This window comes from Eleginops maclovinus, chromosome 23 (genome assembly GCF_036324505.1).
Source record: "Eleginops maclovinus isolate JMC-PN-2008 ecotype Puerto Natales chromosome 23, JC_Emac_rtc_rv5, whole genome shotgun sequence".
Classification (NCBI taxonomy): Eukaryota; Metazoa; Chordata; class Actinopteri; order Perciformes; family Eleginopidae; genus Eleginops; species Eleginops maclovinus.
This window is the reverse complement of record NC_086371.1, coordinates 18,638,121-18,664,264: the sequence shown is the minus strand read 5'-3', so window position 1 is coordinate 18,664,264 and position 26,144 is coordinate 18,638,121. Positions and strand designations below refer to the sequence as shown.

Genomic DNA, 26,144 nt, shown 5'->3' with positions numbered 1-26,144 from the left:
TGGAGCAGGCCCTACCTGGGAAGAATGAAGTATTCATGCACGGTATCAAGAAGTCCTCTGTTTTCACCTTTCTTCATCCCCCACGCTGCTTTCTGTTCTTTGCAAATCTGTGTTTGCTGCAACTCAAAGGAGAGTCCTCTGCTTTCACTTCCAAGAATTATCTTCACCTTTCTTTTATGCCAACGCTGGGAAAAAAATCTACTTCCATTAATGGGTAACAACCCCTGTGATTGTGCGTCACATATAGTTTGTTGTTGGGGCAATACAAGCCAGTTTGTGCTAGGACACAGTAATGATAAATGGAATTATGCCTAACAAAAAACGCTATCACTGGCTCTGGTACAAAGGCCTTTCAGCAAATTCTCAATTTGTGGATCTAACACTGCCCTTGAATTGTTTAGGCACAACTGGGACGGTTGAAGGAATTAATTTCAGATATTACCAAACAGTGGGGTACACAGCTCCTCAGGCGCTGCAGACAAAATCTTTCATCCCTGTTAAGAAAAATTGAATGGGGATTTAAGGAGAACACAGATAATTCAATCTTTGTCCGCGGCAAACCACAATGAAATGCTAAGTTTCCATGGGATCCTCTTACCTCAAAGGAGGACTCTGGAATGAAAGGACAACACATCTGAAGCATCGCCTTCCTCCTCTTGAGCAAAAGAGTAAAACACATGCGCAGACACACATGCAACACACACACACACACACACACTGATAGGCACACAACATAAAAGGTTCTCATCAACATATCAAAGCTGCAGTGCCTACTGTTCAACATGCTATATGCAAACTCAGTGGAAGCCAACAAGGCAAACGTACAGCCCCTCTCTTCACGCTACACAAGACTTATATATATCGCGCTGACAGCTCCTGCAGATAGCAGGCAGTTACAGATCGAGATAAGTCCCAAGTGTCAAGTATACAAGAACATACACGCAAACATGAACTTGTTTGGCATTCTGCTCCATAACCCCTCAGCTCCTCTCTCAATCGCATCAGCAACCGGCACAAGAGAAAGTTTTATAGGAAGAGATAGCGCGGGAGGGAGTGAGAGGAAGAACTCGGGCTTAGTAACATCAACTCAAACTCCCTGAGATATCTGTTAACAGGGTATAGATACCTCTCCAGAAAAGCTCCACTGTAGCATTAAAGCTGTCAGCATGCATCTAATCCAACGGTTTTGAGACCGTTACACCGAGTCAATATGCAATTTGAGGCAGGTTGGCAGAGAACATTGGATTGATTGATTCTGACCTTTTACCTGACAGTACCTGCTGTACACATTCTCCACAAAATAATGAGAAGTGTTGAAATCCCTCTATCTTGGCCTTGGCCTCTTTACTTTCTCCCCAAATAAGCGCCTGTTGTTAATCCCACTCATATGTCTGGCTGTAGGTCTGCTTTCTCTACTTTATCTCTAAGAGCAAGGGGGAGAGAGACTCAGGGGGGTGATACCAGCCTTATCGATTTGTGCAAACATGCACAGGCACACACACCTAGGCATTCCCTATGTGTGGCTGTACACAGCTTTGCTATAATCCCCATGATTTAACTCCATCTAACCTGCACCGCAACCACAAGTTGATTTGTGATATGAAAAAAAATAACAAAACATATCAATATATACACATTCGGACCCAGAACTAAACATTCTACCATATAATACTCTTAGATGGAAAGATACTGCTATGGCAATGTCAGCAGGTCAGACCGTCCATCTTTGGTCCAGACGGAAATATCTTGACCAATACTTCATGTAAAATGAGGTATGCACTCCTTTTCCATTTATTGATGGATTTTAATTGTTGGGAATGCTTTTCCATTCAATCAAAAAGTGCCTTTGCTCCACTACTTCATGACTAAATTGGAGGAGTGGCCTTTTAAATGTTGGTGGCTTACCCATGTACCCCTCAACTAGCTGGCTCAAAAATAGTTGAACAAGCTTCCAATTGACTTCATGACAGCAGTCTACACATCATTCGTAGCAAACTGAAAAACCACCTGTTTCCCCTTTAACTTGGTCATCGAATGTAAAAAGAAAAATCAAGCACTTAATGAGTTTAGCCCATTCTATAACTAATGCAGCAGCACATGGTTTGGCTTATTTTAGACAAATATACCTGTACTTTTTTTATTGTCCTGAGTTTGTACCTCTATGATTTAATGAATTAAATAATATGATGAATTGTAATCGAAATACCTGCAAACAGAGGGTGGGACAATGTCATTGGTTTGCAAACACTAGTCACAAAAAGTCATAATGCATCTCCATCTGTTACCTGCATGTTTTGCTCACTGCAATTTGGAAGATGTAACTAAATAAAAGTGTCCATTGCATTGATTTATGGTACACTTTTTGAAATAACATAATTTTGAATATTTTGTCTCGGGGGAAAGTATAAATTATTATGAAGTCAAAACACTCGCATATCCAAGGGAAGTGTTAAAGGGGTAGTTCAGAATTGTGGACACAGGACCTCATTTCCAAGTTAGCCGGTGTGCTATCAGTGGAGACCGTTTTCAACACGTTTCATCCAGTCCTTCTAGTTGCGGAGTTCGCTGGTGCTAGGCTAGCGCAAATCAACAGTTTCTGTCTTACCCACTCCACAGTACACCCAAGGCAAATCAATTAAAATGCCAGACTATCGATGTAAATGTCTGTGTTGATAGAATAATGTAAGGAATAAAACTATCCTTGCATCGCAATAATTGCATTACATTTTGAACACTAGTTTCTCAGAAGCGGCGGAATTATACTTTGGTCCGGTTAGTTGTGTAACTACTAGTAACGAAGCTGCACCGAAAAGTAAACAGAAGCGCACTCCAGTCGGGACACAATAGTACAGTGGGATTGAAGCATTGGATTGTAAACGAACGACTAGGCAACATGGTGATTCAGTGTGCATTTCCACATTGTACAAAGAAACGCTACATATGAGCACCACAAAGTGTGCACAAATGTCCAGTGCGAGATCCAGAAAGAAATCAACTGTGGCATGTTGCTGCTGGCTTGGACATCAACCCACCGGCGGGACTCAACTCAAGTGGCAAATGTGAAGTGATCATTTCAGACCAGACGACTTCGAAAAAACCCGCAATCTTTCCAGATGCACCAGCAACAGCTACTGATGAACAGTTAGTAGCTTTTATATAGAGTGTTAGAGAAGGCAGGATTTGGGAGAAGACTAATAGGGTGGGTAAGAAGGATATATAGCAGTGCAGTCAGTTGTGTCAAAGTTAATGGGGTGGTAACCAATGTGTTTAGGTTAGGGAGGTCAGTCCGGCAAGGATGCCCTCTCTCTGCCATGCTGTATGCCCTGTCAGCGGAGCCCCTAGCGACTCTGCTGATGGGGAATAAGTACATAAGAGGAGTGGAGGTGCCAGGAGGGAGGGTTAGTTTAGTGTATCAGTACGCAGATGATACAACTATAACGGTTAAAGATAAGGAGAGTGTTAGGGAAGTATTGAGGACAGTTGAGTTGTATGGTAGGGCATCGGGAGCCAGGGTGAATATAGAGAAGTCTGAGGTCATGTATATAGGACAAGTGAGGGATAGTAGATGTAATATAGGATTGAAGGCGAATAAAGAGTATTTTAGGGTGCTAGGAATAAATCTAGGGATAAAGGATGTAGAAGGAAGGGATATACAGTATGAGGAGCTTATTAACAGTGTAGCCCTAGACTTTGAATTTTTGGAAGTTGAGGAAACTTAAATTAAGGGGTAAGATAGTGGTGGTTAATGGGTTAATAATGAGTAGAGTAGTTTATATAATGACAGTCTTAGATGTGCCGGACAGAGTAGTAAAAGAGATAGATAGATTAGTGAGTGACTTTATATGGGATGGGAGAGGGGTTAGGATAGCGAGGGAAGTGTTAGAGAATGAGTGTAGGGATGGGGGTTTGAAATTAATAAACCTAAGGAGGAAAATAAAAACACTGAGGATCAAAATGATGAAAAGATAGTTGACAAACAAAACAGACCAGGTGTGGAAGATTTTTCTGGGGGAGAGGATAAAGAAATGTGGAGGGTGTGGGGAAAGCATGATATTCATGAAATGTAGGAAGGGGATGTTGAATGGAATGAGTGATTATCAAAGGGAGGTCTTGGATGCATGGGGCGAGTTTCTGGATGTGGTTAGGTATGAATGCGTGAATGTGAGGCAGGTGTGGGAGCAGCCCCTCTTCCTGAATCCAAGGATCACCCATGAGCAGTGTTCCTTGTTCAACCTACCGATGTGGAGAGCGGGGTTGAGGAGGGTTAGGGACTTAGTACTAGAGTATGTACCAGGCTTTATGAGGGCACAGGTGATAGTTGATGAGGTTAGGGAAATAGATCAGAAGATTGGTTTAGGGACAGCGGAAAGCATGTTGGAAAAAATAAAAGTAGGAATGCCGAGTGAATGGTTAAAAATGATTGAGAGTGAATGTAATATAGAGGATGAAAGTGAGGTGGAGTTGTTTGTAGGGAAGGGAGAAGTGAGTGTGAAGTTGGTCGATGTGAAAACAAAGTATGTGTATAAATGGTTAAGAGGGGATGAAATTAGAAGGCCTGCATCAGAGAGTGTGTGGACGAGAGTAGTGGATGGTTTGACAGGCAGGAGGATGTGGAGAAATGTGAGTGTGAAGTGGAACAGTATTGAATGTGATCACTTTGACTTTATGCTAAGACAGAATAGGGTGTTTAATAACCTGGTCATTAGCAAATTTGATCCCACGGTTAAGAGAGAATGTGATGTATGTAAGGACCAGGTTGAAACCTGTATGCATGAGTTTGTTGAATGCAGAGAGCTTGTTGAGTATTTTGGAAGGATGAAAGAGTTAGTTAGTAGATGTTGGAATGAATGGTATGTAAGAGAAATGGAATGGAAGGAGTTGTGGTTGTTTGGTGCGATTGTGAAGAAGGATGAATGCAATGTGTCTCTGCTGAGTTATGTTCTGAGCCACGCAAGATACGCCGTAAAAATAAGGAGGAACAGTGCCCATTATGAGGGAAGGTTGAAAAATGTCTGGAGCCTGTTCATAAGGACCACAAAAAGAGACATTCAAATGCTATATAATAGCATTGACAGAGAGTGCTTCAAGGAAGACTTTGTGTATGGAAGCTCCTTTTTAACCATTAAGGAGGATGTGTTGAATTTCAACTTTGTAAATAACAATTGAAAAAAAAGGAAAAAAAGAGAAAGAGGACTCTGAACGAACAAAAGAAAAGACAATGTTCTTATGTGGGGAATGTCATGCCTGTTTGTGATGGGTCTTTGTGCATGATTATGTTTTGTTTATTTTTTTTCATTTTGGTAACAGTTTTGGTTTTGGGTGGAGGGAAAAATGCTGATTGTATGATGAAAAGGTGTGTAAAGTGACAAAGGGAAAAACAATACAAAAAGAATTTAAAAAAAGAACTTGTAAAAATGTAAATATACTGTAAATATGCAATTTTTATAAATAAAAGATTTTTTTTTTTAAAGTAGCTTTTGGTAGGCTACTCTAGCCAGTGTGCGAAATACCCCTCACTATTCGGGGGGGACCCATCTCCCGATTGTTGCGCAATACCGATCTACATTTTTTCCATATGCAGAAGGCCTATAACACTACAATGAAAGTGTTCGGGAGGGTGTCTTTGTTTCATCTGGGCTATTTCCACTGACCTTGAGTGGGCCTGGCTGTCCCTGTGTAAGTATCTTCTTCCGTAGCCTCTTTGCCTCAGAGCTACTAACATCACCTTTGATCCATTCTTCTGCGAGGTGTAAACCCAGTCCCTTTTCAGAGAGTAGCAACGTTTTTGCTTTTCTACATACTAAACACCCCAATTTCCCTGCCTTAATGTCAAGCCAATGGTTGCAGGTCTTTCCATTCGCCCACCTGCTTCGTTGTCCAAGTTGACCTACCAGCTGGCAAGTCACTTGAGCTAGCAGCAGTAGCAGCTAGTGGTACGTTACCTCAGCACCTGCTGCGTCTTCGGAGCACTCGGCCTTAACTTCACGTTGTTCTTCTGGGGAGTCACTGGTGGGAGAGGATCCTATGTTCTGGTAGCGAGTGGGCCAACTGTGCTAGCTGCACCAACGTCGTCTTCCGGTGCCTCTTCATCTCTGAGGGCCACCTTTTTGGATGTGAACCCAAAGTGTGTGAGTGATACACTCTGGTTTAGCTTTCGCTTGCTAGCCATTTTTAGTATGACTTCTCAACGTTACATCTTTTGTAACTGTTAGAAATAATCAATATATTGGAGCGGAACATTAAAAGATAATTCACTGGACGGATCATATTTGTCCCTTTCCGGTAGTATTACCGGATGTTGTTTTTAGCCTCAGATAGCATAAAGCTAATATTGTATTGTATATATGAGAAGAGGGAGAAGGACCAGTGGCGTTACATACTAAACACACCACCTCTACCTCTCACTCATTGATGCCGCAATGATACAGTTGCCTGTTTTAATAACTGATAAACCTCAGAAGAATTGCATAATAGAATATTGTAGATGAGAGCTCCAGGACTTCGCTAACAAGATGGCGACGGTGACGTCATAAGAGGACCCGTCCCCGACGACGTCAGCCTATGGAAGAGTCCGCAGAACCCCATGTGACAAGCGGCCAACAGGATCCAGCCCCCCGCTACCAACCAATGAGAGCACGAGAGCGGAGCGCGTCATATTTTGAAGTTGTTTATTGTATGGTCAGAAAGGGGTGGTTCTATAAAACATGTTTGTATAGAGCTCCTGCGGTCACGTGACTTTTGGTTGGGAGCCACCATTTTGGCAGTCAACATGACCACCGGTGCCAGTGTTTTCTTACCGAGCGAGTATACTTCTCATTTTAATTCAAGTGAAATTCGGCTTTATAGTACAAAATTAGAGAGATTAAATATAAGCGACCCATATAATTCACCCGGTGTGCTTTTCAAGAGCATAACCTCCTGCTCTGAAGACGATGTACCCGACTTGCGCTACGCAGACATCCACAGCTATCTTGTAAGCTTTCCATCAGTGTACTCAGGAGACTCCCTCAGAGCGTACAAAAGCTTGGAGGCTTACAAATGGTGTCAGTCCGGCTTCGTAAACAACATTCAACTGTGGAGTCTTACATCCAAAAACTTCGGCATCATCACTGCAAGGGTAAGTATTAAATTATTCCAGTTTGATAGGCAGTGTCACGTTAGCATTGTTTGTTTATTAGCTTGGCTAGCTACGGAAGTGTCATCCGGGGACAGGGACATCACAGTGTCCGTTAGCTATAATAACTGGGTGCTACTTCTTAAATTAAACTAATTAAATTTAATTAAACTGACCAGAAACTTTTTGTAGCATTGTACTGTATTCCTTCACCCACCTGATATGAAGTGATCACTGCATAAGCGAAAGCCAACGGCCGGGGGGTCCCATCTTTCAGTCTTTTTCTGAAGGCTCCTGGCTCTTTTAATCGCTCCAATCCACTTCTCCCTCCTCTCCGCGTCTTTAGGAATGCGATAATACGATACACCTTTCTTTTTCCCACGCCTATTTGTGCAACCTGGTGCACAGCAGTTATCCACCATCCTTGACAGTCTGCCAGTGCCTGTCAATTTACTGCCGCGATGACTGCCAAAATGGCTGCCCCTGTCGTATCTCGTCACGTGACCAGCATATATGACATCATCTGCAGGAGCTCTATAGTAGAATTTGGCTCTCTTTTGTTCCGGACCGCCAGACAGTAACTACTGATGAGCTCCACTCAGTCAGTGGCCTGTGGACGCGTGTCCCGGGCTATTGAGCCACAGCTGTGAAACTTTTGTAAAACCTACTACTGCATCCATTATTAAACACTCCTTTTATAACTTTTAAGGGAGGTTTGCTTTCTTTCTTTTAAACCGACTCCTGGGCTTCAAATAAACGAACATTTCTTACATAACTTTTTACACGCATGGCTAATTTGCATTTGTGCGCAGGGCTGGCTGGCTCTGCTTGGTAAACATATTTGTGAATACATGTTTAAAATTCTGAATACTGGACATGGTGAGCTTAAAAACATGTTAGTGACCATTAGTGACAATAACATTTAAAAAAGACCTCCTTTGAGACCTCCTTGAAATTTTGCTTTTGAGGCTTTCAGGAGGTGTCATGGGTTAATCGAGGGGGTCGAGCCCCCCCCCGTATTTCGCACACTGACTCTAGCTAATAAAGCTAGCCCCTTTCATAATGTTAGCCTACTGATAGATTGAGACTGACAACGTTAGTGGAGATAACGTTACAGTTCAATGCATTGTGGAGAGTGACGTTAGCTAACGGTATAGCTACACTCTTGGTAGATACCTCGCTGGGCTAACCAGACCATTTACATGCACAAACATCTTTATAACAAACTACAGGAAAGGGAAAACCCCAAAAAACATAATAGGCCCCCTTTAGAGTCCAAGTAGAGTAACTATTCTTGCTTTCATTTCTCAAGTCAAGTCTAAAGTCATATATAAACATCTGCTCCTGACAATTTTGACTTGTCAGAGTCATGTGACACAAGTCCACACCTATGCAACACACGTTTTTGACACTTCAATCAGCAGCAGCATTCCTTTATGTTTAGTGCTAATGAGCAAATGTCATTATGCAAACACACTAAACTAAGCTTGTGAGCATGGTAAACATTAATTTCATCGGTATGTTGACGTTGTCACTGTGAGCATGTAAGCATGATGACATAAGCATTTAGCTCCAGGCATAGCTGTGCACAGGCAGCTACACAGTCATCAAGTCACAGCCATGAATGCCGTGTCTTAAAGCCTTAAAATTAATGCACCCATAAAATTGATGGATACAGTCAACATCAACCATGACAAACACTGTATAATGTCAGTCTCGAGCAGAAGTGAAAAACACCCACTTCCGATGAGGAATGTAGGCGATCAAGCACATTTCAAGCTAATGGTACTTCTCATTGTTGCATTGAAGGGTTATAATACCCATTTGGGAGGGTTGCAATACAAGACACAACACATCCTTCTCCCCCCAGATGTGATGTGAAAAAAAAAGTATTCCCTTCAGAGAGGAGGCGAGGAGCTCTCATATCAATCCATCAAACTAAAGATCGCTTCGCACAAACTAGAAAAAATGCCAGTTCCAAATTAAATTCTCTTGTTTCGCGCTGAGTTCAACTTGAAAAGGCCAGTCACATGAGGTTTTAAATACAAATCTATTTTCTGGCCTGAAAATCAAACTGGCCATCATTCTGGCCTACCTCACCTCTCTCTTGGGGACTTGTCAGATTTATAACATGTAGTCATTTTCTAAGCTGTCAAACCATGGCTTTTACCAAGCTCCATATCCAACCCAACCTGTCAACTTCTAATTCTAATCTGCCCCAGTGTGTATGTGTGTGTGTATGTGTGTGTGTTTGTGTGTGTGTGTGTGTGTGTGTGTGTGTGTGTGTGTGTGTGTGTGTGTGTGTGTGTGTGTGTGTGTGTGTGCGTGCGTGTGTGCGTGCGCTGTGAATCAAGTAGAGGTTTTTAAATAATGTCTTGAATTTCAAGGAGATTTCATTATTTTTATTCATTATTAGTGTGTGTGTATTCTGTAAGGGTCCAGGCAGCTAAGTAGGTCATGACAGAGGTTAGTACTGAATTAGCGACTGTCACTGGACGGACAGGAGGGTGCAGACACCGGAGCAGCCCTCTCACTCACAATCCCACACACACACACACAGACCAACTATTTCTGAAATTCTGTGGCGTTCTGTCATGGTTCTGAGCCAACAGGCCTTGACACACATGGAGGGCAGTGTCTGGAACAAGTCGCCATGTCCAGTCTGTCTTCTACCAGTCTGTACGCGCAGACATGCATGAGATAACGTCTGAATATGACAGAGCTGTTTGCCCTTGCAAAAGATACAAAAACGGAAAAATTACTTTTTCACAGTCTTTGGCAGTCGTTAGGAATTCAAAGGTTTGCTCCATCTACGCACAGACGAATCTTCACGAAGCCTTTGTATCGGTATCCAGTTTTGAGAGTTGACTTATGGAAATCTGTCTCATTACTTCTTACAGCTCCAACTCACATAAAAACATAATGATCCAAGCTGTTTCTGTTGTCTGCTGTGTAAGTAAATGATTTTTTCTCTGATGTTTCACTGAAGTCAGTCTCCATCCTCACAAAGTCTGGGATAATTATGGGAGTAAAAAGACTCTCGCTATCAGAGCAGATTAACAATATCTCACTGGGCTGAACTCCTCACTCCCTTTTATCTCCTCAAACGCAGTAGAAGAGAAGACGAGTTACGCAACTCCCACCTTAGGGACCCAGCCGACTTTCCACCCAACTTCTGTCTGTCTCTGCATGTCGAGGGCGTCTGGCAGTCCTCTGCTATTTGATGTGGGTGTTTGATGCAGCCATGTGACCGGGGCTAGTAGGATGTGCCTTTTTGTTTGCAACCCTGTCACTGTGCTCAGTTCCCTGGAGGAACGACTTTCAAAGCATGGCAAAGTTGGACCTTTCCTGGTTCTACATTTAACACCTTCTTAAATCACAGTGCCAAGGGGCTGAATGTCTTTCTTCGTCCTTCTTTCTTTTATCATTCCTCCAAAGAACTACTTTTTACTTTCAGGATGTGAAAGACCTGTCCCTCCTTAGCTATGACATGTCATAGGAGGAAAATGAACATCAGATAATCTATTCTCTGTGATCAAAGGTCGCTATAACACCCCTTGATCCTATTGTGATATATAGTAGGAGTGTTTTATCCTCCCTGCTTTATATAATGTTATTTTACATCAAAAATGCTGAAAGGTTACACAATTCTTACAGTCCACTCATTAGGTACAGCTTTGATTCCTCAAGTTGAACTTCGCTGTAATTAGTCTCTGACGGTGCTGGGTGAAATTGCCACTTGGAAAACTTTTGCCTCTGGTTTTCTGTCTTGAAACTGCCTTTACATACTACTGAGGCTGCATAGACTTTGGTTAATGGAAAATATGAAGTGGCCTAGGAGTAACGGCAATTAAAATGCCAATAGCATCAGATTATAAAGTAGGTCAGTATGACAGCTGAGTGTGAAAGATGCAGATGAGAGGAGTTCCCAGCTTTTTTCATAAATATAACGTTGAATATGCACAAAGGAACATATAGTGTTGTTATCTGAACACCCATTTATTTGAACAACATCTAATGCAATGTGAGGCAAAAATAAAAAATTGGGTTCAGGAGGCCAGGTGGATACTGATTTGATATTGTCAATGATAGAGGTCTTGTTTAAGATTTTCACAATAAAAAAAGGCATCATAAAAGCTTGACTCCTTTGCTAAACATAACGCAAATTAGATTGTGTTGTTATCTCTTTAAAGAAATGTATGTTCATCCTTGCTGGCTTTGCAGCATGCAAATATAGATCTGCATTAGCCATTCATAACATATCATGATTAAACGTATATCATGTAACAGGATCCAGGACCTGCAGGAGTTGAGGTCTATAACAAGTGAAAGCTCTATCAATCTAGAGTTCATTGGGTTACATATAATTACAGAAATCTGTCTCACTTATTAAAATGGACTTGAATTTATTGGCCACTGGATCATTTTCAAGGTGAGCATGCAGCTTCTGAATGCCTGTAAATCCAATGCTGGATGACAGCTTAAAGGGGAACGCAACACATTTTTGGGAGGAAATTATTTGAAGGCCACTGAAAGATAAAATATCTGCTCCACACGCAATGAATAGGCAATGAGATTGGTCTTTTTTAAAAAAGTTTTATGATTTTGCCCAATTAAAAGTAACTAATTATAGTTTATACATGTTATAAAAAGTTAGATGTAAGAGTTCAATTTATAAATAGCATTACACATTAAGAGACCTTTTTGTCTATGGTAAATGTTCAGCCCCACCTTTTTACAAATATTAACTAGTCATCAGTTTTTATATGCCTAGAAAAAAATGAAGGTGCCCCAGCATAGCTGATTCCAGTTGTTAGTTTAAATGCAATCAGTTTTGATATCATCCTCTTTTCTAGTCACATGTTAAAGCTGGTGTTCGTTTACAGGGCGCTGCATAACAACACATTGTCCATGGAGTGGGACCTCGTATCAAAGTAGTGGTAGTAGCGAGCTGTGCTGCTTCCTCTGGGCCTGACAATTGAGTTATCATTAGACATAAAATTATACAGCGTGTCACCTCTCATCTAAAATTGGCCCACCCTCAGATACCATCAGCAGACTACAATTAAAATGAACAGCTGCTACACATGACAGGAGACAAGTCAAAACCTGTGCAGTAAAACAAAAGCTTTACCAGAAGAGAACTAAAACAACTTGCCCAGAATTTTAAAAAAAAGAAATAGTTTGAAGGAAAATCAAATCTAATTTGACACATCACACATGCTCTGTATTTAATGCCTCACTTGTGTAATATAATGGCATGCACTATTGCCCATTATTCACAACATAGTTAATACAACCAGGAAAAATCACAGTATCAGATTTTTACCAAGGTTGTAGAGGTAAAGATTATTGTTAACGATAATAATATTAATGCAATCAAATTTGTCGTTCATTTTGACCTTTAAATATAGAGCTGGGGTGCTCCAGTAGTTCTCCTTGTAGAGTTTTATAAAATAAATTCCCAAAACTGGTATCATTTCATTTACATTTTTGCAAATAATTGCACACGTGTGAGCGATTGATAAAGCAGGAAATGGTGATTGTTTAAGAGATGCTGAATTATTTTCACTATACTGACATGTGTATTACTCACATATCGATTGAATATTTAAAATGTCATTGATATCGTCATTACTGGTGTTTCGTGTAACCCCCTTTCTAACATGGCATTTTTGTATTTTACCTTATTATAATTTTAGACTTCATATTACAATATTTACTGTTATGACATTTTATTATTGATAGTCAGTGTTGATTTAATTATTTCCGATTATAAGAGATAGACAAAAGTAACGTTATTCTCCTGGTACACAAGAATAAAGGTGTATTATATATTACCAATATAATATAAAATAGATATATCACAGTCACCCTGAATACTTGTGTATAGTAAAAACCTTTATTTTTAAAACTGCTTACCCAGAAATAATTTAACATGTTTTATCCATACCCCTATTGCAACAGCTTCTGTATTTACAATGTTGCTTGTGTAACTATCCTGTATCTCTTTTATGCATGGTTTTTATGAATCTTATATTCCACTGAGTTTAAATACTGTTTAATTATTATTATTATTATTATTATGTTTTCCTTCTGTCTTCTGATTGTGTGTTAATGCTGATGAAAAACCCTTAGAACTGCTTCTGAAAATGTGCTATATAAATAAACTTACCTTATCTTACCTTACTTAAAATATATCTTACTGTAACTCTTCTGTCCGTCCACAAAAAGACTTACTGTAGTGCCACATGGGAGCAGATTAACATGCTTACACGTCAATGGGTTAATGATAGGGCTCTAGCGTTGTCCACTGACGCTGATAAAGAGCCAGATGGACGTGGAGAATTAAAAAGTGAAAGAGAAGCCACGTGGAGTTCTCTGCACATTCATAGTCCTGGGCCCTTTTCATTTGTACCTACCACCTGCTCTGCTGCACTGAGGCCTCACACACAGGTAAGCCAACTCTCTGTATTCCCTCAAGATTTCAACTTCTAATATTGATGTGTTTAATAACCAGGGATGAAAGTAAAGAGTAGCACAGGCAGGATCTATCATTCCACCAACTTACTGTGCCAAGGATCCTGGCACACAGCCAAGAGGGATAAAAGGAGTGGCGGCCAGAGAGAGCGCTGTGCCAATGCTTTAATGCCTGGCACAGGTGCATTGTTAAAAACACAGTTAAAATGATTAATTTTCAATCCAATAATCTGCTGTACACTATAAGATGTCCACAAAAGGTCTATATAGTTTCCAAATGACTGCTAAATACATTTTTCACCTTGAAACAGGAACCACACTTCAAACTATGGAGCGTATCCATCACAAATGGAATTTCGCTAATAACAATAATGACAATTTTGTAATCTTAGATTGATCCTTTCCACTCTTGAGCACTTGGTCGCTAAACGGGCGAGCCAGGTGTGGAGTGACCTTGAGATGCACTGACAGTATTCACAACGGTGATGCACTTTTGTAACAGATTGTGGTTTGATAAAAGGAGAGCCAAAGGTATCAAATATAAATCAATTTTCAAATTTCTTTAAAGGAGCAGCATAGAACTAACATCAAACCTTGGGTGGCTGATCTCTAAAATACTGTTTGTACATAAATACTTTAAAATGTGCAATATCAAAAAGATAACAAACAGCCCTGGGGTCATTTTAACTTTAAAAATATCAATTTCGGGGGGGATTCAGATGTACGATTACTACATCACCACAGTGAATAACAGCTTAATACCAGATGGCATTTTTGCACCCATCCCTTTTCTGAATCTTTGACTTTGCCCGCTTGTGGCTCAAGCTAGTTTGTCAGACAGAGATTTGAGTCAAATCTCACCAAATGACTTTTCAGCGGAGATCTTGTTTCACCACCGCCTTTCATCCCTGCCCTTTGATTTCCAATAAAATAATGAATTGTTCAGTTTTCTGCTCACTTCAAAGCCCTTATTTTGAGTTAGGGTGTTTGCTGTGTGCCTACAAAGCTGTCTCTGAGTTGTTATTATTACACCCTCAAAGCCTGGAGCTATCTGGCAGAAATTCACAGGAACATCGCAAAAAATATATCTATATCCAAAGTTATTAAAAGAAAGTGGGCTCATAATGCCCGTGTGTCATTAAGAAACGTCTGATCAAACATCTCTTCTTTTAGCTTTCAACCATCTGTCCTGGAGGGATTATGGATTGATGGATTGGTTGAATCAGTTGGAGAAACCTAGCATAATGAAATTGTTATCAAATGTACTTTTTCCCCTCTGATATAGGTGTGCCTCTTATGGCCAGCGTACCATATGCAGTGTCCATGCTGCTTCTGCTGGCGCTCTACTCTCCAGTGGTGTCCTCTGCTCCTGCCCTTCACCTGTGCGGCTCCCACCTGGTGGACGCCCTCTACTTCGTATGTGGGGAGCTGGGCTTTTTCTACAGTCCAAACCGACCTCATAAGCGAGATCTTGAAGAGATGCTCGGTAAGGCCAAGTAAACTCTGGGAACAGCTTTGTTTAACTTGTGTAAAATAAGTTCTAATGGCCCCCCTGATGGCGAGAGTTCAGAGAGGAACAATGCGACATTGCCCCCGACATACCAGGCTAGTTTTGTGTCCCAGCAGACACTGCCCACATTCAAAGTTCAGACTCAGTCTAATGAGAATGCCAATTTGGATCCTAGCTGGTAGAGAAAATAACTTGCTTGAAATCTATGTATTTGTCGGATCATTCGTGGGCAAAGCACGACTCAGGCCTCTTTTGAATTCTCAGTGTTGTGCGTAGGGCTTTTGGTTTTATATGCATGTGACAAATCCAATGATCATGCAACTTGCAAAAATCCCAAAAATTCCTCATAACATTATTCCCAAATTGCATATTTTGGATTATCCGCATCTAACATTCCATCGATATTTTAACGTGGATTTTAGAGGAGTGAGCTATGATATGCCTCTGTTGGGATCGCCCTCATATTCTCCTCTTGAAGTGGAGGCTAACAAGACTAAATGGATTTGGAAGATTAGATTGCATAGCCATTAAGTCTCCATTAAAGTGTGGACAGTTTAACTGGTAGGTCTGAGTGAACTGGAGGTTTGCACAGCAGGATTTAACACATGGCTATGGAATCTTTCTCTGCTTCATAAGGGTTCCTGTCTAAAAGGGAGCAGCGGCCGTGGAGGGCTAATTCTGGCCACAAGGAGCTAAAGGTGAAGAGAGGCATCGTGGAGCAGTGCTGCCATAAGCCGTGTAGCGTTTACCACCTTGAGGGCTACTGCAACTGACCCATCTCTCCACAACTACCACCACTCATAGCTTGTAAAAAGTCCATTTGTGGACCCGATACTCGCTGGCTATGTCTTATCAACTAAAGGAAATAAAGCTTCATGACCCATAACCCGAGGCTCCTCTCTGCAGAGATGTGAGTTTGTGTTCTTTGTAGCAGATATATAGTGTAGACGTGTGCAATAGACATATGCTCGGCTCCAATCTGTGGCTGTAGTCCTACAGTGCCATCTATTGGCTCAACACAGACATGACACAGTGTTTTCACACTTGGGAAGTTAATAAATCACATTAGTTTTAGAACTTTATTTACAAAGAGGAAAGATTAAAAACAAAAACTATACAGCATGAAATACTAACTGTTCTGTTACCCCCACCCTAAGAATTGCTAAGATAGTTAAAAGAATAGAGTAAAAGTAAAAACACTTCTCATATTTGACTGCTGACTATGCTATTGTCCTCTGGATTGTGTGTATACTTGCAGCCATCTGTTTGCTCATTATTTTTCCTGCACATGTACAATCTGCTCATTACAATTATCTTTAAAACAAAACATACATTCTTGCCGGCTCTATGGAAAAGCTTGGCCTTAAAAAGGACACAAATTATTTTGTACAAATTCCTATTAAAACCACAACTGAAGATGTAATATACAAGTTAGTTCTCGTCCGGCAGGAGGGCTCCATTATGCATAATGATTTCCTGACAAAAAAATAATTAAAAAATGAGGCATCCACACAAATATTTCAGCAACTGATTAAGGTGAGCTATATTACATTATCTCATATCTCCTAAGATCCAATATATTTTCAGGGTGTTGCAGTTTAGTACTCACCTTCTTTAAGAGTTTCAGTTTTCACGTTTTCCTTGTCGTGCTTGAAGGCTTTGCTGGGATCAAACTTGCGGTGAGGAGAACCGGAGAGCTTTGACTTGAGCTGCTCTAGATCAATCTTCTGCCGGTTCAGCTGGGACCGCAGCTTCGTCACCTCCTGCACACAAGCAGAGGAATACATTTTAGAGAGTGCAGGCACATTGAGACAAAACGAGTGTATGAGGTATGGAGTGCAGTCAGTGCTCCTCTGGTAAAGCTCACCTGCTTTAGGGAGATGTTCTCGTCTTTGAGCTTCATCACATGTTTGATCTTTTGCTTCTGGTTCTGGTGGCCCATCAGGCGAGCGTAAGCATCAGACAACTTGTTCAACTCCTCTTGGTTTGCTCCATTTTCGTTGAGTAGTGCGTTCCGCTCGGCTGCAAACGCGTTCAGCTGTTCCTGTGGGTACATGTCGTGAGGAGAGGGTTTTAATGCGCTAAATAAATTCAACTTAAACATGCAATAAAACCGTTGTTCTCTCCAATTAGGGGCAATGAAACAATCTGTGCACACAACACTGACATAGAGCAAAAAATAGGCTAATTAGAGCGGTGAAACTAAATCAAAAGATTGGACTCTGTAATCGCCAACTACTTTGATAATTGTTTAGGAATTAAGTTATTTTTCAGGCGGAAATGAAAGGAAACGGTTTCTTGTTTCCTGCCTCACTTGTAAAGCTTTCCTGCTCAATTATGTTTTCAATTGTATTAGAACGGAACATTTGGGGTTTTTTACTGTGAAAACAAGACATCTAACCACTTTGGACGTGAAAAATGTCCTTCCCAGTTCTTGAACTTTACCAACTAAATGATCCATCATTATTCTAGGAAAATAACCAGCAGGTAAAAATGTAATTGTGTAGTTGTTGGTTCCAGCCTTACTAAACCAGGGTTTTTCTATAAGAATATAGTATGATGTGGCTGACGTCCGGCCGAAATTACAGCCCTGTCCCCCTTCCGGCGAAAATAATGCATTAAAGCGAAGCAGATACTAAGTTTCTTCATGTCTAAAACCTGCAGAGTCATATATTGCACCTCAAACAACAAATATATCCAGAGTTACGGTTTCTTTACTTCCTCTACAGAAAAAAGGACAGTAAAGAAACGATCTGATTCAGAAATCTCAGATTCAGTGTGAGCCTGCTGCCTGCCACTCGTCCAGTGACCCACAGACCCAGACCCAATGGACAGCCATCCCCTATTTATTCAGAGCTCTCTGCCGTCTGACGCCCGGTTTGACAATAATTTCATTTTTTGGAGTAATTATAGCGTTTTTTATGAAAAATCTGCATTTTGTTGTGAGGGTGCAGCGCCCCTGTTACCTGGTTCAGACAAACCCTGTGAACTGTTTCTGGAATTGCAGAGATGGACGATTTCCATTCGTATAAAAACATGGATTAGTCTGGACTTAATAAAAGATGATATTCGATGTTCTACATTATAACTGACCTGAAAAGGCCTGACTTTCGCAAAAAGCTCCTCATATTGTTTCCTCCACTTTTCAGTCTCTGAACTTGGGGAGCTGAGAACAAAAGAACGAAGGGATAAAATGTGCAATTTGCAACAAAACAAAAAAAACACCACACAATTAAAAATTGCTCACACAAAAAGGATCCAAACTTGTTCACCTTTCCTCCTGGGCTTCAGTTATCTGTCTTTTCAGTTCCTGTCGCTGCTCCTCCATCTCCCACAGCAGCGTGACCTTTTCCTGGGTCAGAACTTCCACCTGCTCCTGTAGAGTCAGCCTGTCTTTCCTCTGTTCTTCCAACTCACGCTGCAGAGTCAGAGTCTTCTCCTCCATGATGTGTAATTGGGCGTGGAAGTTCACGCCGCATTGTACGGCCTCCTCCAGGCGGTTTCTCTCCTGCTCTGCCACGTTTAGTTGGTTTTCCAGAGCGAACCTAGCCTGCTCTTTGGCTTCCACTTGAGACAAAACACTCTTCATTTCCTCGTCTATTCTCTCACTCTGGGTGTTCAGTCTTAGCACCTCTGACCTGACCTGCTGGTGCTCCTCTCTTTCTTGTTTGAGCTGTTCCATTATTTCGTCTTTCTCTTGGCGGACTTCCTCTACCAATTTCTGGGCTTGTTCCATTTCATTTTGTAGCTGAGTTAGACCCTGACCTCTCTGTTCCTCTAGGTGCCCCAGTGCCTCCTCTCTCTCGTTTGTCTGCAGCTGTATCTCCTGCTGTAGCTGACTGATCAGGGCGGCGTGGCTCGCCTCCTTGGCTTTCATCTCTTCGTCTTTTTGAGCAAGGCAAGTCTGCACCTCCAGCAACTTCCTAACGAGTCAAGGAAAAGATAATGTAAAAAAAGAGCAGAAAGAGCAACAGTTATTTCTACACAAAGGGAATTGGAAGCATACCTTGAATTCTCCCCCCTGGCTTTTGCTTCGGCTAACTGCCGCTCCTGGTGCTCCTCTAGCCCATCCTTCAGTTGGTCGACCTCCTCCTCTCTCTGTTGAAGCGCTTTCTCCATTTCTTCCATCTGCTGCGTCACCCTCTCCACCTCCGCTTCCAGTTCTTGCCGCCTTCCCTCGGCCCCCCGCAGAGCCTCCCTGGCGCTGAAAAGCAGTACAGAAGCATTCTGTGAAGCGTACACATTGACTGAATTCATCTGAACATTCCACGAATACTGACTACTGGAGTGCTCACCTTTCAAGCTCTGTGACAATGTCTCCCATCGTGCTCAGAGAGTTTGTGTGTGCCTCTTGGAGTTCTGTGATGGCTGCTAAATGTTCCTCTTTCAAACCTGCCACCTCATTGCTCTTACTAAAAATGCAAACACAGTTTTAGTACGTTATCTTTACTGAGCATAGTAAACCTAGCATTTTACATGTTTCAATTTGATTCTAAAATTTGACAGACTCCTCATACTTGTGACAATGTGGTTTAAAAGCGCTAAACAATTTGTGAAAACACTGTAATACTAAAATACTTGTCCTGCTGTGAAGACAATGTCAATACAAAATCTAGAGGTCTCCATTGGTTGATAATGACACTAAAGAGAACTGGTCTAACAATGCTTTTCTATTGGAAAAAAAACCAACATGCAACCATTTGGAGAAGCAATAAACAAACAGTCATTTTACGAGAAGGAAATGACAAACATTGTCTGCTTCCTAGCTTCTGAAATGGGGCAATTTGCTGTTTGTTTGTCATGTTATGTATGACAGTAAAGTGAATATCTTTGAATTCCCTCTCTGGAGTCATCTGGGCTCTAGCATTTCTTAGCAATTATTGAATAACCCAGCAATTAAAAGACAGATGAATTTATAATGAATTAGAATCGGAGGATAATACCCTCTTCGTTAGTCACACAGCACAGTGAAATTGGACCTCTGCATTTAACACATCCTAGTAGTAGGAGCAGTGGGCAGCTGTTGTACAGCGCCCACGGAGCAATGTGGGGTGGGGGGATTTAGGGGATTCCCAGGAGGTGAACTGAGACCTCTCCAAGTACCAGTCCACACTCCATATTTTAGGTCTGTTCGGGCACTTGAACCGGCCTCCCAACGATTCCCAGTCCAAGCCCCTACTGACTGAGCCACTGCCGGACTAAAAGACAAAGCAATTGATAATGAAAATAGTTTTTGAAAAGGTGCAGACATAGTTGGTTCACCTTCAGCACAAGATGTTTGTTGAGTGCCACCTCAGTATTTTTACTGACTCTCAACCTTCCAATAAAACAAAACACGTGTTCCCCTACAATGCCGTCGTTTCCCTCAGATTCCAGAGATGAGGTCGGAAGGTGACTTGCAAACTTGAAATTGGGCCCAGCAGAAAATAGACAGTGACCCACTGTGTCAGGTCTGAGTTGAATTGGCAACCTGTCAATTATTTTTTCCATTTGACTTTGTACTGTGTATACTGGGACACACTTCCAACTGCTTGTGACTTTTAATTGTAATACACAGACAGTGGAAACGAAAACAAAAAAGCAGACTCTATACAAGTATGATTTTAAACGTCCTCTTAATTTGATTTATGCCTACATATCTAATATACAGCCCCAGAAAAAAACAAGAGACCACTTCAGCATTATCATTTTCTCTTGTTTTATTATTTATAGTTATGTCTTCGAGTTAAATGATTTTTTTTTTTACTACTGACCATTTTTCTCTGTGTTGAAATCCAACAGACACTCGAATGGCTGCCATACTTGTAGAGATAAAGATTTAAGAAACATTTGGGGTCTCTAGATTTTTTCGGAGCTGTACTTGGCCTATACTTGCTCACCTCTCAAACAGTGCCCTAGTGTCACTGAGCTGTTTCTCCAGCTCATCGTTGCCTTCCTGCAGCCTCTGGAGTTCCTCCTGACCGCTCTCCACCGTCTCCTGCCTCTTCTGCTCCTGTTCCTCCAGGATAGCGAGCTCCCCCAGTACCTCCTCCATCTCCTCCTTTAGCTGCCTCAGCCGCTCCTCAGACTCCTCCCTCTCCTGCTCCACCAGCACAGACAGGGAGTCCACAAGCGCCTGTAGAAAAGAGTTAAGAGTCAGTTACAATTAAGCGATCATGGGAATCAAAAAAGAATGAGCCAAAGCCGCTCCGTAACCTTTTCTTTCGTCAGCTCCTCTGTAAGTGCAGCATGTTCTTGTTGGAGCTCGGTCCATCTGTTTTGCTCCTCTTTTCTAGCTTCCTTTAGCAAGATGAGCTCTGCTTTCAATTGCTCAACTCTCCTCATTCCCTCCTCCTGAGTCTTGCCTAATAAATTAAAAAACATCTTATTATATCACAGTCCTCTGACATTATTTGAATTACCAACGTAATAGGATCTGGGTGCACATACTTCTCTCTTCCTCAGAGAACAGACACCTCTGCTCCAGATGAGCCACTCTCTCGTCCAGCTCCTTCTCCGTCCTCCTGAGCACCTCTCTCAGTCTGGCGAGCTCTGCCTCCTGCTGGCGAACTGTTGCTTGAGACTCCTGAACTTCCTGGTCGGCTGACTGCATCTGCTCCTGTGAAGACTTCAGCTCCAGCTTCTGGTTCTCCAACCTCGTCTCCACGTCCAACAAGACTTCCTTTGAGGCCTGCAGCTCTTGCTTGAATTGCTCTGCCTCCTCCTCTTTTCGTCTGAGCACATCTTGGATGGTTCCTAGCTCAGTGGTGCGCTGCTCTAGGTCGGTCTCCAGTTGCCTGCGGAGAAGTGGCGAGTGAGTGTCAGATTCAGGTTATTTTTTTTTTACCCGTAGGTAGATTTAGTTTGCACATAAAAAGAAAAGGGATCCATCCTGACACACAATCTAAAACAACACAAACATCTCTAATAAAAGTACACCCCCCTCCGGCAAATCTCAAAACATTTAAAAAACACTAGTACACACCTGGACATTACAAATTAATAAATCAATAAATAGGCATCTGTGGGACGCTGCTATGATTTGTTAATTTGAGCAATGGCTGCTGGGATAAAGCTGTTTTTATACCGCTTGGTTCTACTCTTTGGGACAACCAACCTCTGGCCCGAAGGAAGAAGCTTAAAGTACAGAGGGTGGGAGTTATCGTCTAATATGGAGCTGGATAACCGCTGTTAATGCCTGAGGTACAGGGTCTCCAGGTTTAGCTGTGGTTCAGCAATCAGTCTGCTGGACCACTTTATAATCTGCCCGAGAGAGTTTCTGCTCTTTAAAGTCAGGTTACCGAACCATGACATTAATGTAAAGACGGTATTGACTTGATAAAAGCACGATACAACATGATCATCATGGTTTTGTCAATGTTAAAATAGGACAGTGTCCTAAGACGCTGGTGCCCTCTTTTGCACACAGCGTCACAGTTTGGTTCAGAGATACAGTTTGAGTCAATAATTGTCATGAGATATTTGTATGATTGCACAAATTCTACTTTCTGATTCCCGATGGATAAGACTTGATGCATGTGGGAATGTCTTGCTGTCATGACATGCTAGTGTTGCACGGTGCACCGATTCTAGAAAGGTATCGCAATACCCTGCCGTTCAAAATGCAACGATTCTCCGATTTCTTTAGTATCGGTACTTTAAGAATGACATTGTTTTAATAACAGCCGTATTTCTTGTGTGTGTTAAGCGCTCTGCTTCCACTCCCTGCAGCCGTGCGTGCAGTGCCTCCCCTTTCTCATGCACGCCGTAGCTGTCATATCATGTGACAAAACGACAGCATGGCTGCGAGTGCGAGTGCTATTGCCGATGCACCTCGGCTTGTTGACAAAAAAAACGCAAGAAACTAAATTTGGAACTGCTTTGGTTACATCTCTGCTGACGGAGAACACGCAGCTCCGCCCGTTGTAACGGGACCGGTGTGCAGAGCAAAACACGTACTTCAAGTTAAGACCTAACACACTTAACTATCTTATCTACATCTGAAATTAGCTAAACTAGTTATACATATGTTTATTCTTCACTGTCAGGTCACTCATTACTGGATCATTGAGCTGCATGAGACGGACACGACTGGCTTTCAGGAGTGGGGGGAGAGGGCCGTCTTATAATGACACTTAAGACGGTTTCCCCTTTTTTAAGAAAAGTATCGAAATTGCAATTCTTGACTTGGTATCGGTATCGAAACAAAAATTTTGGTATCGTGACAACACTATGACATGCAGTTAATAATCAACTTGTTTTGGACAAACAATTGAACATCCTCTTACTTTACTTTCTCCACATGAGAACCAGCAACAGTGTCATCCACTGTCTTCTCTCTGAGCGTCGAGCGAAGATCCTACAAACACACAAACATGACGATCACAAATATGCCTAAAAGATGCTTACTTTGTAAGATGTGTTCTTAAAAGACAATTAATACCTGGATCTGGTCATTGGCTGTATCCAGGTATTCCTGCACGACTTGGGTCTCCTCCCTTAGCTCCCGAATCACACCTGGAAATGAACAGAAAGTATAGGATTAGGAAGCAAACCCACAAACACATGCAGAAACAGGAAGTTACATGTAACCTGTGGTGTTGTATATCAAGGACATCCTTACAGTAGATATACTTTATTCACCCTAAATTTGTGACAGCAGCATGTTAACAGGCTATACACGAGGTATAAAAAAAACACTAAAATAAAATATATAGAATGAGTAAGAATACTTTGTACACTATAATAGACCAATGTACTAATCAGTAGTACTCAAACACACTCACCATGCAATCTAGCGTTCTCGTTCTCAAGCTCTGCGTTCTGGGCTTTGGTCACTTGATGTAGGTCCTCTGAGAGAAGGAAAACACCTGGTTACTTTTGTTCCTCCACATACAGTATGTAACGATGTCTGTTTCATTACTTACATCCTCACATCTTACCCAAGTCCTTATTTCTGTCCTTCAGAGTATTGACAGTTGCCCTGGCAGCTTGCAGGTCAGTTTTAAGGGCCTTTACTTTGCCTTCAGTGTTAATCTGCAGGACCTTTAACTCCTGGACACACACAGACACTTTAAGTTGGCATTTTATACGTGATTAGCTGTCAGTTGTGATTCAGCCGATGGAGGATTTTTGTAGTGCAAAATATTTAAAGGACGTGTTCATAAGTGATACCTTGTTTTTAGCATCCAAAGTGTTTCTGGCCTCCGTCAACTCTGTTGTGAGCAATACAATTCTCTTCTTTGTAGTGTCAGCAGAAACCTAAAAAGAAAGCGTTGACTCAGCCACACTTTGCATGCAGTACAGCAAGGAACTCAAACATGCTTTGAGCACTGAAGAAGCTCCGATCAAAGCTTAATCAAGACTCAAGATCTCTAATTATTACACTTGATATAAACATCAGAACTAATCACACCTTGTTTTTGAGGAACTCATTGACTTTCTTGAGCTCAACCAGCTGTCTGTCAAGAGTGGTAACATTGGCCGAAAGGCCCGTCTTTTCCCTGACTGCAGCCAGCAGCTTAGCCTCCACCTTCTTCAGCTCTTCTTCCAGAGCCAGCAAGCGACGGTCCTGCTCCCCTCGCTGCTGAACCAGGGACCGTATCTGGATGGAAACAAAGCTAGGGGTGTGATTTCAACATCTGCAGTAGTAGGAACAATGGTAAAGAAAACATGTATCTATAACCAGTTGCTCAGTAATGCTTTAAATAACGTGGATAGGGAATTATAAAATCTATAGTTGTAAATCCCATGTTGATTTGATGAAGTGTACCTCTTTTTCCACGAGTTTCCGCTGCTTCCTTTCCGTAGTCATGGCATTCTTCTCTTTCTTTACACTTGAACTGTCCATCTAGGTTTTCACAAGACATCAAGCGGGTTAGTTTTATGACAGTAGCAGTCATTGAACAACCAACATGTAAATGAGGAGCTATCATGTGGTGTATTAACAAGCTTAAATAAAATAAAACTTACAAGACCATCAACCGACATGGTCCTACGGACAGGAGACATGAGGCCACTTCTGGAGGGGGTTTGTGGAGGAAGAGCCGCTGGAGACACAGGATGGTGAAATTAAGGACGCAAAACGTTAGGTTTTAGATCATAACGTTGTTGTTGGTCATGTGTTGTTGTTGTCTTGTTCTCATCAAATTTACCCACCAGCCTTAACATGTCTGAAACGATCAGATTTGTCGAAGGAAGCGGCTCCCTTAAGGTCCCCAGGTTTGATATCATAGGTCCCGGGTGGAGGGGCACAACCTTTGGACAGAATCACAACGTTAGCCGCCTCTACTTAGTTAGCTCTACGAAGCGTTACTTGGTTGTAGGAAAAGCAAACATTTACTTCATGCATTATGACTTGTCAATAAACATGACAGAAACGAGCACTGACAAAGTGTAATTGGTTAACGTTATCCAAACAATCACCACCGCATACGTTAGATTACTTAGGCATTTCAGCTAACATAAGCTACTTACCGTTGATCAACTGAGTGGATAATTTGCCAACATACTTCGGGCTACTCGCTTTTAAACATCACTTACCTACGTTTTCGTTGAACCGTTTCAAAGGAGCTCTTGGAAAAGACATTTTTATCCACTTTAAGTAAATATGTGTAAACCTAAAGAGGAAGGCTGCAGGGCAGCTCCGAGTGACACACAATAACAGACACTTCACCGCTGAAATTTCAAAATAACGTCATGCGTACGTTTATGTACGTATGGCCAATAGGGAGCCTTGCCTGGACCATACAGCCCCGCCCCTCGTTGCGTCGCACACATTTTCGCCCAAACCCATATTCATAATAAGTACATAACTGATTTAAGAGACTTTTTGTGGACTTATTATAAAGTCTGTATATTGTTTACACTTTTCTTCGATCAAAGACGATTGCAATATAACCGCTTATTCTAAACAGGGGGGCTGGATTCGCTAACCTTGCCAGCAAACATTTGCAACCCAGTGAAGTACGTTTTATGTTGACATCTTCATTAACTCATAAGTTTCATTTATTATTTTTAAATGTGGGAAAACAGCGCTGCATTGGTTTGAAGTCATTGGGT

General features: G+C 41.7%; 2 protein-coding genes across 2 annotated transcripts; one reads left to right on the top strand and one right to left on the bottom strand.

The window, feature by feature from the left end:
* Nucleotides 1–13,469: 13,469 nt before the first annotated feature.
* insb (preproinsulin b) lies at nucleotides 13,470–15,966 on the top strand. The gene is made up of 3 exons (XM_063877290.1): nucleotides 13,470–13,570; nucleotides 14,880–15,080; nucleotides 15,741–15,966. The coding sequence occupies exons 2-3, from the start codon at nucleotides 14,891–14,893 to the stop codon at nucleotides 15,875–15,877; spliced, it is 327 nt and encodes a 108-aa protein (XP_063733360.1). The 5' UTR covers nucleotides 13,470–13,570; nucleotides 14,880–14,890; the 3' UTR covers nucleotides 15,878–15,966.
* A 203-nt stretch (nucleotides 15,967–16,169) lies between these two features.
* hmmr (hyaluronan-mediated motility receptor (RHAMM)) lies at nucleotides 16,170–25,750 on the bottom strand. Its single transcript, XM_063877289.1, has 20 exons — nucleotides 25,626–25,750; nucleotides 25,242–25,340; nucleotides 25,056–25,132; nucleotides 24,856–24,933; nucleotides 24,499–24,687; nucleotides 24,258–24,344; nucleotides 24,026–24,137; nucleotides 23,870–23,935; nucleotides 23,527–23,600; nucleotides 23,372–23,442; nucleotides 21,534–21,880; nucleotides 21,300–21,448; nucleotides 20,984–21,219; nucleotides 19,400–19,516; nucleotides 19,111–19,308; nucleotides 18,377–19,027; nucleotides 18,198–18,270; nucleotides 16,972–17,148; nucleotides 16,714–16,867; nucleotides 16,170–16,580 (listed from the first exon to the last, which is right to left on the bottom strand). The coding sequence occupies exons 1-20, from the start codon at nucleotides 25,669–25,671 to the stop codon at nucleotides 16,564–16,566; spliced, it is 3,018 nt and encodes a 1,005-aa protein (XP_063733359.1). The 5' UTR covers nucleotides 25,672–25,750; the 3' UTR covers nucleotides 16,170–16,563.
* Nucleotides 25,751–26,144: the final 394 nt, after the last annotated feature.